The 17,499-nt window shown below is 38.6% G+C and overlaps 1 protein-coding gene across 4 annotated transcripts in view; it reads left to right on the top strand.

Moving 5' to 3' along the window:
• Positions 1-17,499, top strand: part of Cpq (carboxypeptidase Q) — a 463,439-nt gene that overhangs the window by 142,873 nt on the left and 303,067 nt on the right. For all 4 annotated transcript variants that reach the window (XM_046464739.2, XM_046464741.2, XM_046464738.2 and 1 more), the window contains one exon: positions 5,251-5,458. In XM_046464739.2, the coding sequence (XP_046320695.1) occupies positions 5,251-5,458 (208 nt within the window). The remainder of the gene's footprint in view (positions 1-5,250; positions 5,459-17,499) is intronic.

Here is a 17,499-nt window from a genome sequence, read left to right on the forward strand (position 1 = left end):
TGAATTTGCAGTTTCCTTACCACTTCAGGCAAAACACTGAGTTTCCAAGAACAACTGTTTTTCCCTTCTCCATAACTCTGAGTTCAGGAAAGGCCAACCATTCCAGGGACCTAGTCATCTTTCATAGTGCACAGGGTGGAAGATTCCATGATAAGAGTATGAAGCTGGGCTTCCTTTTGGGTAGGGCTAGACCACTTCCTGTTTGGGGGTTAAGTCTTCTTCTGAATCAAAATCAATTTCCTAAAACATACCACTTTGAATTGAGCTCCAGAGACATTTTTTTTAATATCTTTTGCTTGCTTTCAATAGTAGAAAACATACAGTTCTCCCTTCACTATCTCTTTTTTTTTTTTTTTTTTTTTTTTGAGGCAGTCTCTTTATGTTGCACAGGCTGGCCTTGAACTTCCTATCTTCCTGCCTCAGCCTCCGGAGTAGCTGGGATTACAGGCATGCACTACCATGTCTTGATTTCTTCTTATTTTTAACTCTGTTTGGAAGGAATCAAGTCAGAAGAGGTAGAAAGTGGGTATCTATCAGATTCCCTATAGAATGGATGACTGAGCCAATACCACACTGGTTAGCATCTTTTGTCCCTACAGGGAGACTGCAAACAGTAATCACACACAGGATAAGTGGCTTAAAAATGAATGGATCAGTTTTAAAAATTAGGTATAAAAAATAAAAAGAAACCCAGGATTTTTGAACTGTTTGTGACTTAAGAGGCTATCACTAAGAGAGTCACTTTGGGTGTTTTTAGCTTGGGTCCCACATTCTCTTCTGAAATTAACTACTAAGATCCTTTTCGTCACTGCAAGGATCTCACCCTAGAGTGAAGAGCCCCTCAATGCTCCCCTGTGAATAGGCTGGACCCCTTGGATAATAGTACCCGGAGGGCTCCTGGAAGATAACTGATGCCTTACAACTTAGGTTGGCTTCTGTGTAACTATTTCTTTTTCCTTTTTATTCTTCTTAAAATGAAAACACTGAGCTTTTCTTTTGATATGTTCTATATTTATGAGAGAAGAGTAATGTAGTTAATAGGAAGAGCATGGCCCTTGGATTCAGACAACATGGATACTCAAATCTCAGCTTCCACACCTAGTAGTTGTGTACACTTAACTCTTGGCACCTCAGTATCCTTGTAAAAGCTACTTTGTAGAGCTGCTGTGAACATTAACATACATAACAGTCACTCAAGTACAGCTATTAATATCAATTATTCTCACCTACAGGAATATGCAAGTTCCTTGGAAACATGCATTTTTTTGGAGGGTGATAAGGGATGAGGCATTATATTTTAATTAATTTTTTGTTGTTTTTTTTCTTCAGTCTGTGTTTCACATATATATGTCGGGCATCATTTCAAGCACTTTGGTAACATTAATGAATACAATAGATAAAAATTTCTACCCCATGTGTGGCTTACATTATTGTGGTGGGTACAACTGGATGCTGTTAAAGACTCTGAAGAAATTAAGAGAGCTAAGAGGAACAGGAGGTTGGCAACAGGCTGTGATTGTGAATTGGAATTTGGGGGTAGGCCTTGTTGTGAACATGACCTTGGTTTTGTGTCCTCAGAGGCTTTTTAAAACTACCTTTCAGGATGGTGAATGGGAGGGAGGGAGATGGAAGTGAGGAGTAGGAACCTGCTGATTTGTGGGAGAGCATGAGTATTCCCTTTGGTGTAACATGTCAAAATGCAAACTCAGAAGAGTGAAGTTTTCCAGATGGCCTGATTTTATTTTGTTTAATTTGCGCAAATATCTTCCTGTGATGTTTTGTATGTACCCTGCTTTCTGCAACAATGGTTACTGAGTACAGTCTACCTGGTCTGTGACTACTAGAGGAGATCATCACCGTGATGCATGTCTGTTATTGGACTGTCACCAAGCAAGTCCATTGGGACCAGCAGAGATGCTCTCAGCTATTTGCCCTGTGCAGGGGCTGAGCCTGCAGTCACTGTGAATGCTACCCACATGTGGCTGTTTAAACGTAAATAGACATTAATTACAATGAAGTGACATTTGAAAGTCCCATTCTCAATCATACCAGTCACATTTCCTGTGCTCAATAGCCATATGTAGCTAGAGGCTACTGTGTTAGATAGCGCTGATGTAAAACATTTCCATCACTGTGGAACGTTCTGTCAGTATTTGTTGCTTTGCGTGTTTCCCCCTTGACTTGGGTTTTTTTGTGGTGCTGCTGTCAGTTTTCAGACCAATCTTACCTTTTCATTTGTTGTTTCTCATAGATTTTAGGATTAAATGCCAGATGTAGAATGTTGAGCTAAGGAAGAGTACCTAGGCTTTAAGGGAGATTAGAAGAACTACCTTATGTTCAGGAACCTAGATTTTATTCTTGGGATTTATATTGGTATCAGGATTACCCAGTGCTTCTTTTGCTTGTTTATTGTGTTGCAGCTTTACTCTGGGTGGTAAGAGAGTCAGACTGCTGAGTTACTATGGGAATGCTGTTGGTCCAGTCAATGATCCCTTATTTGGAGCCATGACATTCAAGGAATGTTTAATGCCCAAATGTCTACCCACACGCCCAGAACTGTGTTAGTCCCTGGAGATACAAATGAGAATGAACTTGGCCCCAAAGCCTGAGGCGTTCACAGTTTAGGCAGTAAAGAGAGCTGCATATACGGTTTCATTTGTCTAGTGCCCAGCTATTCTGAGCACTCCTAAAAATCTGGAGGAGGGTGGTGTATGATTCAGCCTTCCCAGGGACAGGAGTGAGGGGATAGGAAAGGAAGCAGGAAGCTGAAAAATGCCCCCTAAAGAAATGATTCTTAAATGGAAGCTTGAGGGAGAAATAGGTGTTGGTAACATGAAGATGTTGAGAGAGGAATGGGGCACAGTGGCGCATGCCTGTAATCCCAGTGGGTTGGGAGGCTGTGAGGCAGGAAGATCGTGAGTTCAAAGTCAGCCTCAGCAAAAGTGAGGTGCTAAGCAACTCAGTGAAACGCTGTCTCTAAATAAAATACAAAATAGGGCTGGGCTGTGGTTCAGTGGTCTAGTGCCCCTGAGTTCAATCCCTAGTACCCAAAAGAAAAAAAAAATAAGATGTTGAGAGAATGGGGTCAATAGACACAATGTACCATAGCATGGAAAAAAAAAAAAACAACAACCAAGGAGTGGAATAACAGAGGATAAGAGGGAGAACTTGTAGGATTAGGATTGATGAAGCTTAAAATAAACAGGAACGAGTGTCTGTAGAGGTAGGTTGATAGATGAGTTTCAGCAGGGAGAGTGACAGAGTGATGGTTCTGTTGGCAGATCTGGCTTCTCAGTAATTCAGGTAGTAACCGTGTAGGTTACGTTTGGGGAAACTGGGCTGGAAGTTGGAATGCCAGTGGTGTGAGAGGGCTGGGGAAGAGGGGCTTGTAAGAATCCAAAAGGAGATAATGAGGGCCTGAGGTCAGAGAGTGTAACACGTTGGACCAGGGGACATGGATTTGGTCCATACTAATTTTTAAGGAGTAAAATTATTAGTATTTTAAGGATTGATTTTATTATTGGGAATTAAGGAGAAAGGAATAAGAGATGACTCTCAGCTTTCAGGGAAACAGTTTAATTCAAACTCTTCTCCCAAGTTCATTGTGACAGGCTTTGACTTGTAGTTGCTACTAGTGATTTGCACCAATAACTGTGCTGTCTAGATTAGCTTTTGGTTCTCTTTTGTCAAGATTTGAGTTGAAATATAGACCGTAGTGAAGTACCACCCTTGTATGACTTTAATTTTGAAATTTTATAGAAGTTTGGCTTCATTTTTAGCGACTCTAATTTAGACACAAAATTACCCCATTTGCTGGGACATCCCTTGGGTGGACCATTGAACCTGTTATTCATTAGGAGCAGCTGAAAACCATCAGCAAAATTCCTGTACCATGCCAACAATAACACCAGTCAAATTTCAAGGTAACTCTAGGTTTCAGAAAGTTATGAATCTCATAATCTGTCTAGCTGACTCCTTATTTGTATTTTTATGCAGATTTGTCACATAAAGAGCTGGAGGTTTCCTTATTTTCCATATTTGTACACTGCTTGTCTTAGATCATAAATTAAATTCTGAGTTCTGAGTGTTGACGGAGACATACTTATAGATTTGTAGCTAATCATTTTAAAGTAAATGTACAAAACCAGGCCGGAAGTAGGAGAGGAGCCTGCCTAAAGGGACCATTATAATGGGGCCTGTATAGAATTCTCCAGTACCTGCAATGCATTTTAAAAGGATTTTCCAACCAGCAGTTAGCATTTTAATGACATCTTAGTTAACCATAAGTTAAGCTTTCAAAAGAAAAAGAAAATAAAGAAATATAGTTCTCTAGTTTGTATTATTAAGGAAATATGAAAAATATATGTTGATACTTCACATGTTAGCAATGTATTTCTTGACTGCCTGGTTAAAGCCACAAATGGTAGTTGTTTACCACTTTCTTTTATATGGTTTTATTTAACCACTGCATCTGGCCTTTGCTACTAAATATTTTTTCTTTGTCATTCTAACTGCTCTATTCAGTAGGCTCTTTGGTGATGCTCTTTGGGCACACATCTCCCCAAGTTAACAGGACAATTATACTACATGGTGGAGAGTTTTATTTGAAGACTAGTAACGTGTTTGGTGATGAATGAGGACTGTAAAATGAGAAGCATGGGAAGTTTCCAGATCCTTTAAGAATATTTTTATACAAAAGAGGAAAGAAAACAAGCTCTCTATAATTCTTAGGAGAAGTCACATTAACCATTTGTTAAAAGTTGGATTTACAAGGAACATTGGCTTCTTAAGAGTGTTCCTCACAAACTGCCATCTTTTGCATGATGTCATTGAAGGTTGTTTAGCAACATATCAAAATAGTTTTATGAAAAGATGAATATGTGTTTCATTAATCCCTAGAGGAATTTTCTAAAATGCCTTTTTAAAAATAAATAATTAGTGTCATTCTGTGAAGTGCATGATTTCTTAGGGTGGGAAAGAAGAAGAAGAAAATAAAAGGGGCTATTTTTTCAAGCAATTAGTGATTTAGTACCAGCTGGTTAAGTGAGGTGAAAAACCCTGAGTTGTATGTTATATTATTTTGAATGCTAACCTCATAATCTTTCTCCCATGGTAAATGGCTCTAAACTTTGATCTTCTCAAACAAGTTTGCCAGATGTAGCGGACAAAGCATGTGTGACCTTTTGTGCACCATTTCCACCTGGCTGATGGGAAACCATAAGTTAATTCTCATTTGACTTTTATTTCTAGGCATTACAGCAGAAGTTCTGGTGGTGACCTCTTTTGCTGAACTGCAGAGAAGGGCCCCAGAAGCAAGAGGGAAGATTGTTGTTTATAACCAACCTTATGTCAGCTACGCCATGACCGTGGAATACCGAGTCCGGGGGGCCGTGGAGGCTGCCAAGGTGGGAGCTTTGGCATCCCTTATCCGATCAGTGGCGACCTTCTCCATCTACAGGTTGGTTATGATATTTGTTTGGAAACTTTAAAAAATCTTTTCCATGAAAGAGAAGCCCTTACGAAATAAGGACAAAGCCATTCAAATGAAAATACTGATCATGCATGGAATTCCCCCACCCTCCATTCCACATTTGGTCATTTGTTGGCAATATCTTTTGGGGGCCTTTTCAGGATTCCAAGCTTCATTTATGCATTCCTTTAAAAAGCTTTCCACATCCACAGCCATCCTTTAACATTCCTTATATAAAGAATACACTGTGTATTTTCATTGGAGGGTGGGTTGACTTCACGTCTGTGTTTCATCAGCATTCCTAATGACTTCAGAGGAAGCCAGGCTGCTTTCCACGTTGCTAGAGGAGTGAAATAAAAATAGAGTGGGTAACATGGTGGGGGCCAATTCTGGGGTAATGGAACAAGCTGGGGAACTAGAGGAACCTGGCTCTGCTACTGAACAACTGTATGAACAACTTCAGTGTTTCTTAGACTTCTCTGAGCCTCACAATTCTGTGTTGACAAATGATGATGAAGAAGAAATGTGTGAAATTAAGATTAAATTGAGCAAACTTATAAAAGATAATTGATTATCTTTACAGGTCTATAAAAATATTTGGTGGCATTATTTGAAAGCAATGTAAGACTTTTCTTCTTTATTACCCTGGTTTTTATTATTTTAGGAGACTAACTCCTCTTAGCCTGCTTTTTATTTTTAAATGGGTCTGACTGTGTTGTCAAGGATAGCCTTAAATTATTGGATTCAAGGATTCTCCTGCCTTAGCCTCCCAAGTATATGGGACTACAAGCTTGTGCCACTGTGCTGGGTCAAGTGTTTCAATAATTCTCAGTCCCAGGATGCAATTCAGTATTGCAATGGATAAAAGGTCTAAAACTTGACCTGTAGACATTTGGCCTAGTTTAATAGTTACATGTAGTTGTGTCACACATTAAGGATAAGATATTTGAGTAACATAGATAAAAGAAATGCCATTTTAGTGTTGTAGCCTGGTCCATTTTTTTTAAATGCACAAATAATTGCAGATGGTATTTATTTGAGTTTCAGGACTGGATTTTTAGTATCTATGTGTTAGTATCTAAGTTCATTCTGCACAATTGCTGTTTGGAGATTAAGACACAGCTGCTTGACCTTAATTAGCATCCTATACTCTTGAAAATAAAATAACTGAGGAATAGATGTTGGCAACTAGTGAGAGAGGAATGGTACAAAAGTGCAGAGAAAAGGAAAGAGAGTTAAAAAAAAACAAAACAGGGATTATATGTCTTCCCAGGGGAGGAAGAAGACAGGGCATGTTAAAACCACTTGTTAGGAGTTTTATGAGAGAAAAGAGAAAACCTAGTTATACTGGTGCTATAGTGCTAAAAATAATATTCTTTGTAAAGTCTTTAATGGCTTCATGACTAGTGAAAAGTGATTGGATCATATTCTTTTGGATGGTTCATTTTCCCAGGAGGGAAATCCTAAAAAGGCTAGCTTACTTCCCAGAATATCTCTGTCACCCTTGGAATAACACACTAAGCAAGCTATGGCCATTCACCATGATTTCATTGGTCATGAGAATGAAATTATGGAGCTAGTTTTTTGCTTTGTGAAACTGGGAGATTGCCAGAAATCTTTATTTCAGGACTACTACTCATAAGACTAATAAATTCTCAGATGACTTAATATACCGTGATCTGCCAGGGTTCATTGGCATATTATTTTTTTCTGGCATAGTGAAGACATCTGAAAAACCAAGGATACAGCATGAGTAGGACTTGTCCAGCATGAGACTTCAAAATGTTATCCTCTAAGGCTTGGGGTCAGCAATTTGTTATATGGATAAAATGAACATTTTCTTATTCTTCTAAATCTAGACTGATGGTAACTTTTCTCTGATTTTATAGTCAACCATACTTCATTGGATTCAACTTTAAAACTCCATTCTCTGACCATTTGTAAATGTGTAATGACACTGGCCTTTACATAATATCTTAAAATCTTTCACATAGGTGGTATTATTTATTGTGATTACATCCTGAAGGGTCATGCAAATGAAGCATTATCCCTATGTAAAAGTTTAGAGAATTAGACATATTAACATATTTACATCTTACATCCTGAAAACTAAAAACTAAAACGAAATAGGCTTCCTTTGTCCACTTCTAGCTTATTGTTTTTAGAACCAAGTTTCTTTAGAGTGTTCTGCATTCCTATCTCTAGGTCCTCACTCCCCTACACTCTGCAGACTATTTCAATGTGGCTTTTCCCAGTACCGAAATGGAACTTCTTAAGGTCGTAAATAACAACCTAGTTATCAAATATAATGGACTTCTCAAGCCACCATCTTATGGCTCCTCTCTGAAGCATGTGTCACTATTGATTGCTTTTTAAATATTTCTTTTCTTTGGCTTTTATGACTTCTTTTTCATATTCTTTTTCTTTGTCTGCTCTCTCACTCCTCTGTCCCTATTTCTCTAGCTTCTGACTCTGACTGTTTGTTCTACATGAGCATTACCATCACATTTGTGGCTTCAATCACCTTTATGCCTTGACAATTTCCAAGCCCACCTCTCCCATCTGGACCACTGCCACATTGCCAATTGCCTACGGGTTCTTCTTTTAGATGTTCTATGGATATCTTGGTTCTAACTTTTTAAAAATTTAATTCATCCTTTCACATTTTTCTTCTGCATTTTCTATCTCAGTAAAAATAACCTCTGTCTTCTAACTCACGCAGCGCTTGATTATGCTTGTTTTCTTCCCTTGTCCCTCATTTCTAGAAGTTACTAAGTCTCTTGGGTTCTGCTCTGTATCAATCATTTTAATACATACAGACTGAGCAGCTCCGTTTCCCAGCCTCACTCCATATTCCAGTCACTGGGAGCTGCTAACATTTTCCCCATGTGCTATGTTTCCCAGGGTTTCATGACAGCCTGTGCTTTCTTCTCTGCTACCCTCCTTCCCTTCCTCACAGTCACACTCCATTCCTCAAGATTTATCTTAGTGGCTCTTCTTCAGGGAAGTACTCTCTGATATCCAAATGTAGCCCAGGTGAGCCACCTCTTTATGGTATTCCCATGCCATCCCATATATACTCTGTATCACAATGTTTTGAAGATAGTTTTGGCTCAAACTTTGGTTGGGTAGACTAATGGTTGTAACAAACAACTTCACATCTCAGTCACCTAACTCAACAGAGGTCTCTTTCTTGCTTACATAATAGTGCCAAAGGAGTGTTCAGCAGGTGGACATTTGCTCCTTTCCATCTGTGACTCCACATCTCTGAGATCTCAGAATCCTCTGTATCCAGCAGAAAAAGAAGGGGTTATTGAGAGAAAGTCATTCACTAACCAGGAGGTTTTTTCATGGTCATTCCTATTCTGGACTGGATATAACTTACTTCTGCTTGTTTTCTGCTGGTCAGAATGCCATTATATGGAGGCTGTGCACTTTGGCTTATCTTTATGCTCAGGGTATAAGGAGAGTGAGTTTGGTGAAAAACTGTCCAGTCTGCCCTGACTTCCTGACGACATACTAGACTAACTAGACTCTCAGTTCCAGAAAGACATTGATTTCGTGTGTGTGGGTATGTGGGTGGGTGTGTACTTTTTCTTTACTTCTGTGTTCCTATCATCCAGTTCAATGTTTGATACATAGTGTTCTGGAAATATCTATTGAAGGAATAAACTTGTTTAAGTTTATATAGTAAATTATGTGACAAACAAATTGTGTTAATTATTCATTGCTGTGACCAAAATATGTGTCAAGAACATATTTTGTCAAGAGGAAGAAAGGTTTATTTTAGGGTTTACAGTTCAGAGGTCTCAGTCCATGGTCAGCTAATACCATTGCTTTGGACCTCAAGTGAGGCAGAATTTCATGGTGGAAGAACATGGAAGAGGAAAGCTGTTCAGTTCATGGCATCTGATGAGAGGAACAGCCAGGGACAAATATAACCCAAGGCCACATCCCACCTGCCTACAATTACTACCCACTAGTCCATTCAAATTAATAATCTATCAAATGGATTAATACATAGATGAGGTTTCAGCTCTCATAATCCAATATTTTTACCTCTGAACATTGAAACATTGCCTAACAATTGAGCTCTATCAGGGATATTTTTTTAGATCCAAACCATAACACTGGGTGACCCAATTCCTAGTGATCTCTGACCAAAATATATAACCTCTATAGTAAGCTTTAAAATGACTTGATCTTTTAGGGAACTTTGTATTTGAAAGAAAATGTCAGGTACCCAAAACACTAGATTTTTTATATATATTCTACCAAAACATTAATGAATAATGATGTTTTCAGTTGCTAACTTAAAAAAAATAGTTCCTTTCTCCCTGGTAAGATTTTCACCCTTAACTATGGGAGTAGGCAATATTAGATTCTATCTAGGAATATTGTAGAAGTCAGCAATGCTAAAGAACAGAATATATATTGTAATTTGTTGCTGCTTATCTTCAGAGTTAAAGAATCCCCAGAGGAAGTTCGATATGACACTTTTCAGTGCAGTCACCAGTGTCATCGGCCATTTTGGAAGTAGAATAGTCACATGGCCTCATGACAGATTCCTCCAGAGAAAGCTCGTTACTTGTTGCCAGCAGCATCTCCAGGTTATTCTCTTTGTTTCTCTGGACTGCCTTTATTAGTGGTTCTGTGCTCCGGCTTCAAAGAGAAGACTTTCCTTTATTGATGTTTTTATAATAACAACCTGACCTTTCATTCGCCATTGACCGTCAATTCATTAGCACTTTTTATGAATGTAAAACACCTCTTCTCTTTGTAATGGGAAAATATTTTAAAAATCAATGTAATTAATTACAGATTTAGGTTTTACAGAGGAAAGCTTCTTAATAGAACCATTTGTCTTATACTGTTTCTCAAATTTATCATACTTTTTAGTAAATGCTTTCTGAGAGCTTACCAGCTACTCAGAAGTTTCCAGGGACTAGGGTTACTAAGATGAATCAGATATGCATTTTTTTTCTTCAGAAATAGTCTATCTCAGGAAAGAGAAGGAGGCAAGGTTAAAATATAACTGATTAGGGGAATATATTTTATATGTAATACTTAATGCATGATTAGGGGAAAGAAATGAAAGAAGGGAATGACCATTTATTAAATGCTAACTTTGTACTATGCTTTTCTAAAGGCTTAAATTGTTTTAATCCTTTATGCAACGCAATAGATGTAAATTTTGGTATCTCTCTTTTACAGGTTCAGGGTGGCTAAATGGCTTATAAAGTTACACTGCTAGGATTCAAACTCAGAGCCTCTTGCTGTGAATTCCACATTCTTTAGTTTGCACCAAGCAACCTGCAAACCTAATGTTGTAGGACTCAAGGTAACAAAATCAAATTTGGGCTCACTTCATTGAGGATGTGGGTTCTGGGTGTAACCCATGAGAAGGCAGAACTAGACCAAGAGAAAGTAGGTGGAAAAACATTCTATACAAGGTCAAGGCAAGGTGGGAGTGCATGATGTATTGGGGAATGCACAAACAGACCATCTCTACTGGAGCCAGGTCTCCTAAGAAATCAGAGAAATGGAACCTTGGGGTGAGAGGAAGAGGTCAGGGTTAAAGAATCCAGAGTACCAGATTGGGGCATTGTCAGTGTAATATGGAGGAAATGGAGAACTGCTGAATGTGTTAGCACTGCTCTGGAACAGTGCTCTCAGAATGGTCCCTGGAAGGAATCAGCAACCTCACCTGGGAGCTTGTTCAAATCACAAACTTTAGGCCCAGTAAGAGATTCATTAAATCAGAAATGCTGAGAGTGGGGTCCAGAATTTGAGGTTTAACAACCCCTCCAGATGATGGTGCTGCACAGTGAAATTTAAGACTACCGTTTTATTTGTTTGCTTTTAAATGCAATTGTATTTCTTATTTATTTATTTATTTTTTACATACATGACAGTAGTGGAATGCATTACACTCATTATTACCCATTTACAGCACAATTTTTCATAACTCAGTGTATAAAGTATGTTCATGCCAAATTATGCCATTATACATGTTCTCTCTCTCTCTCTCTCTCTCTCTCTCTCTCTCTCTCTCTCTCTCTCTCTTTGCGTTACAATTCTTAATACACATATATACCACAATAGCAAGAATGGTGGAAGGTGATGGTCATCATTATACAAAATACATGTATGAAGATTTGAATTTGATGTCAACATACCTTATATACAAACAGAGATATGATAAAGATTACCATTTTAGAAAGATCCCTCTGCACTTGTGCACAACACACTTGGCAGAGGAAAGCAAGGATACGTCCCTTCTAGTGCAGAATAATGAGGGTGTGGATGACGGTGATGGCGATGCAAATGGCAATAGCAGTGGATAAAAGAGACAGCAGGAGGGATAGTGTGGGAAAAAAAAAAACAGAACTTGAGGACTGGTTGGATTTGAAGGGGAAGGAGGAGGAACTCAAGTATGATAGGCAAAGATCAAAAATCAGTTTAGCTTAATATTTTTTAAAATAGTATGCTTTATAAAACAGTGTGGGTTTGTGGGGTTTAAAGAAAAACCAGACCTGATGACATATCTGGCCTGTTCTGTAGGGCAAACTTGCGCCCAGGAGATTAGCCACCAAATCCTTTTTATTGGTGGGATGAGCCCTTTTCCCTTGCTTTTCTCTTTCCCCTTGTATTTTACCTTACCTGGTTGGGTACTGAAGGCATTTGTGTTCATGATCTCTGCTCTGAGGATACCAGACTGGAATCTGGACAATGAGGAGACGTGTAGGTATCTAGATAGTCTAGAGGGTAGCACTGCCAGTTTGTTTTTTAGACATTTTGAGTTTGTCTAAAGGTCATAAATCCTATTGATCTGATTTTTATATATTATTAAAAAAATAGTGCAGCATTTCCATTTCTTCGTTATCCATGTTTTTGACCATCCAAGGCAATTTAAAATTCTAGCCTAGCTTACTCTGCACTGCAGTACACCTTGGGGCTTCCACCTCCTGCTTTCTTAGCACACGAGCTCAAGCATGCAAAATAATTTTTACATTAGCCCAAGTGCAATATAACTCAGAAGGTAACTCTGCTGAGGCCAAATTGTCTGTTACACTGCCATTGCCAAATATTCATATTTTTTTCTAGTTATTTTCTCCATTGCCCCAGATAATTGAACAGAAGGTATGTTTTAATCAGCTAAGGAAGCAAAAGGCGCTCCCTGTACTGTGCAAAATGTATCCCCGCACTGGGTGAGAATTCACGGAGGTGGGAATGAGTTGTTGAGAGAACTTGGCTTTGTAAACACTACTGGCTTGTGTCTAATGTCACGTGGCCTTTGTGTAGTGTTCTGATAGAATAGTGAGAAGGAGGAGGAGGAGGAAGAGGAGCAAACATTTTGGAGATGACTAGGAGCTGCTAAACCATGCAGCTGGGGAGAGATGAGTGCATCCAGGTGATCTTTCTGGAGTGCAGAGAGGGAAACTGCTAGACCATCTGGCGAGAGAGATGTGAAAAAGTATATAAATCAATCTGTGTAATGATACTTAATTAATACAGAGTCAATAAGTAACATAATTGAAGCGCTGGTTGGGCGACATTGTGGAGTTAAACAGCCTCAAAGAGGGCACTGATTAAAGCCATTACAATTTATAAAACATTCTTCATCTTAAGAAAGCGTCTTGATGAGATTTCACACGAACGTTTTGTAATCAGAAGGCCAGCTTAAAACATTCAGAGCAGAGGTGAAATGTGTTAAGAGGTCTATTCGGGATGAGTTTTGAAAGCCAGTTATTCTCCAAGAGGAAAAAAAATAAAAAAGAATAGAAAAGCTCACCCTACCTCCTTTGTTTTTAACAGGAAAAAAATTAATGCTGCATACTTCACATTGAGACAGTCTTGGATTTGTGATGTCCTGGTGGTTTGGTTCTTCAGTATGACCTTAGAATAATTAGCTATCGAGCTTGATTTAAACTGTTGTGAAATATTGTTGCAGCGGAGGGGGCTCATGTGCCTGCTGGGGAAAAACAAGGAAAATACGGTTCTGACTCAAAACAGGACAACCGGGCCAGTCTCGGTTAGTAGGCTCTTTCCCCTCTTTTTAATTTTATTTTATTGTTTTGTTTTGTTTTGTTTAATTCACTCGGAGCCTCATAACAGATGCACAGTAATCAAGCAGAATGCCAGTTCTCATCATGTATGCTGGTGGAGGCACCGTGCTCCCGAGGGGGGAAACCAGAGAAGACCCACATTGAAGGCTGCATTTTTTCTTCTCATCATCCTTTTCTTTCCCCCACCTCCCCACCTCCTCTCTGGTTATTTAAAAGGCAGATTCTTTGTTTGGAAGACCTTAGTTAGAAATTTCAAAATGTTCTTTAATCACTGAACTTGTAGTATAGCTCCAGGTAGTGAGAGCAGGCATGCTCCTCATAATGGAGAGAGCTGGGCCATCGCATTTTGGAGCCTGGATTCTGGAGTCAGCAGTGCTTGGGTCTTTGTTCAGTCACTTGATAGATGTGACCTTAGCAAACTAGGTAACTTCCCTATGCCTCCATTTCTTATAAGACAGGGAAAACGATGGAACCTTTCCCTAGGAGTTTTGTGGAAATGAAATGAAATGATATTATTGTCTGATGCATAGTAAGTTTTAAAAACATGTCAAATACTATTGTATAGTTTTACTAACTAATGACTAGATATAGTTATTTAAAGAAAGTAGAAGGAAGGAAAGAAGGAAAGGGAGGGAAGCGTAGAGAAAAGGAGCGAGGGAAGAATAAAAAGAAAGAAGAAAGGAGGAAAGGAAGGAAGAAGGGAAGAGCTTAGTTTTTTTTTTTTTTTAAAGTCACTGTTAGGAATTGGTACATTATAATTGCAGCTATGTGGTTGGAAGACAAACCCTAACATCATATTGCCATTTAGATCTCTGTCTCCATAGGTTTTCCTAACTCTGCCGGGTTATGTGTCTGCTTGTCTGTCTGCCTTTCTGAATTGACAGGTCTCCTGGACACAGGCTACACAGTCTTGTTCCTGTAGGTGTTCCCAGGGCTCTGCACAATCCCTGGCACACAGCAGTGCTTGAATGAATGTGTAAGAGTCCCAAGCAGCTTATCCAGTTTGCTAACATGTAAATTCAAGGTGTCACCATTTCACAATCATAAATGTTGAATAATAATATAGATGAGGTGACTGACCTTTGGAATTGCTACTTATCAAAAATAGAATCTCTGGAACCGGAGAGCAGACTCTATAGTTATGTAAATTTTGGCAAAGTATTGCAAACTGCATATTACTATGGTGCTTTGTGAGGCTGCTATAATTAATGGTCTGTTTGCATTTCTAGTATAGACTGTCATTTTTCATCTACTTATAACCTTGATGTAAAAATTTATTCTTGGCTGCTATTTTGCATTCGTAATTTTAAAATATATATAAATGTTCACCTTCTATTTTCCGGCTTCCTGATTATCAAAAGCGCCAGCTTAAGAATTACATCACCATGGCATGTTTTTCTGAATCTCTAGTGGTAAAAAGAAATTAATGCATTTTGAATTCAGGTTTCAGGATTATGAGAATGCTGTTTGCTTATGCAGTGCCCTTTTAAAAATGACTAGTGTAGCATAGGGACCAAAAGAATTCTGAGTAACTTTGAGCCAATCCTTACTATTACATGTGCTTTTCTCCCTGCTCTTCTCCACATACTCCAATTTAAGGATGACTGTACATATCGTCTTGCACCATGACCCTCTGACTCCTTTGGCCCACTGGAGAAAATACCAGCCAAAAGCCACTACCAGCAGATTTGGACACTAACGAAGGATTCAGACAGACTGGGTACTAGCACTGGTTCTGTCTCATAGATGCTTTGTGATCTTTAAGTACATTACTCAACATCTATGAGCCTATTTTCCCCATCTGTAATACAGGAAGAATGCTATTTACCTGACAGAATTATTGAGACAATCAAGTGGGATCAGGCACTCGACACAGAACCAGCACATGGGAAGTAATCAATGAGTTGTAACTGACAGTTTGTCTTGATCATGTTGATTACCATTGTCATTGTCATTGTCATTGCTAGATAATGATGGGATGAAGGATGTAGGCTGTTGTGAGATGACTTATCTTAAAAACCAGCTCTAGAACTCTCCTCATGTGGGCTCAAAGACCTTGGTTCCAGATAGTTCTGATTTCAGAACCTACTTTTCCTAATTTCCCTTAGACTTTGGCTTAAAATGAAGATGACTTCTGGTCTGACAATTCTGAGCAGGGTTCTCCCTCAAATTCTCTACATAACATTCCTCTGTGTGCTCAGAGTCCTAATGGCACTTGGCAACTCTGCCTCCCTATCAACTTGTTTAGCGTATACTTTCTCATAAAAATATAAGTTGCATGGGGATCAGAATTGTATTTTTCTAGGACACTGTTATATTCTCAGTGCCCAGGAGATTGCCTGGCCCAGGGCAGGTACACAAGGGATATTTGTTGAATGAATAACTATTTTAAAAATCAGCTGTGATAAAAGAATAGAGAACAGATACATATTGTATCATGGCTTTTTTCTTTAAAAAATACCACGTTTTTTTTCCTGTGTGGGGGATCCAACCCAGGGCCTCCTCCATGCTAGGCAAACACTGCCATCAAGCCCATCTTCAACTCTACCACAGATTTTTCCCTTCAATTTCTTTCTTTCTTCTTTTTTTTTTTTTTTTGGTGGAAAATGTCAATCTGTGGTAAAGTTGAAAGAATAGAAAAGAACTCATTGAGTTTTCATAAGAAATTACCTGGCATTTCCAGAGTGGTTGTATGTCTAACACTCCCCCGCCATGCAGGAAGGGTTCAGGCTGCTCCACGTTCACACCTACTCCTGGCCTGGTCAGTCGGTTCAATTTTAGCCTTGCTGTTGGACAAGGTTGACATTTCCCTGAAGGTTTGGTGAGCGTTTTCCTATTTCCTGAATCTTCCTTTGTAAAGAGTCTACTCAAGTTTTTGCCCTTTCATAATTTATTTTATTCAGGAGTGAGGGTTCTTTATATATTCTAGATACAAGTCCATAGTCATATACAGGTTTTTCATGTGTTTTCCCTTCATCTATGTGTTGCCTGTTCTTTTGTTGGATAGTGTCTTTTGATGGGAGGTTTTAAATATTAATGAAGCCTATAACTTATCAATTTTTAGTTGCTTTGTGTTATCCACATACACTTAATCTCTCTTTTATACTTTTCTGTTCTCTCACTCTTTTGGGGAGTAGGAAGGAGTACCAGGGATTGAACTCAGGGTCACTTGACCACTAAGCCACATCTCCAACCCTATTTTGTATTTATTTAGAGACAGGGTCTCACTGAGTTGCTTAGCACCTCGCTGTTGCTGAGGCTTGCTTTGAACTTAACCATCCTCCTGCTTTATCCTCCCAAGCTGCTGGGATTACAGACATGTCACCATGCCTGGTTCTCTCTCTCTCTCTCTCTCTCTCTCTCTCTCTCTCTCTCTCTCTCTTTATACCACATTTGCTTCTATGCCATCCATCTTTCTCTCATTTTCTGGGTCATTTGAAAGTAAAGTAGGAATAATAATGAAGAAACTTCACTAATAAATATATTAGTATGTATTTCATACAAACAACAACTGCAGTATCACTTTATGACTAAGAAATTTAACATTCTTATACAAATGTTATATGTTACAAAGTCCATCCATATTCAGAATTCTGTGACTATTTCTCTCCACCCCCAATAATACCTCTTTCTTTTCTAATTCTATAATCCAATCAAGGACATTACATTTAGTTGTCATGTGGCTTAATTATAACTATTAATTATTATTACTTTAAAATTGGGGTTTATTTGGACTTAATTATCATAGATAAAAATAGAAAAATACATTATTTTTAGGGACATAGATATGAATTTTGACAAGCAAAAAAGTTGTGTAATGACAACATTAAATTTTGCTCCCTGTCAAACCCTGTGCCACTCCATCAAGACAATGATTCTCAAACCTAATAATGTACCTGGACTGAAAAAACAATATCAGTACTTGGGAAAAAGTAGAGATACTTTTTTAAAATACAGTAA

This window comes from Marmota monax, unplaced genomic scaffold (assembly GCF_021218885.2).
Source record: "Marmota monax isolate L192 unplaced genomic scaffold, Marmota_monax_Labrador192_F-V1.1 WCK01_AAM20220418_F8-fsc00003, whole genome shotgun sequence".
In the NCBI taxonomy this organism is placed as follows: Eukaryota; Metazoa; Chordata; class Mammalia; order Rodentia; family Sciuridae; genus Marmota; species Marmota monax.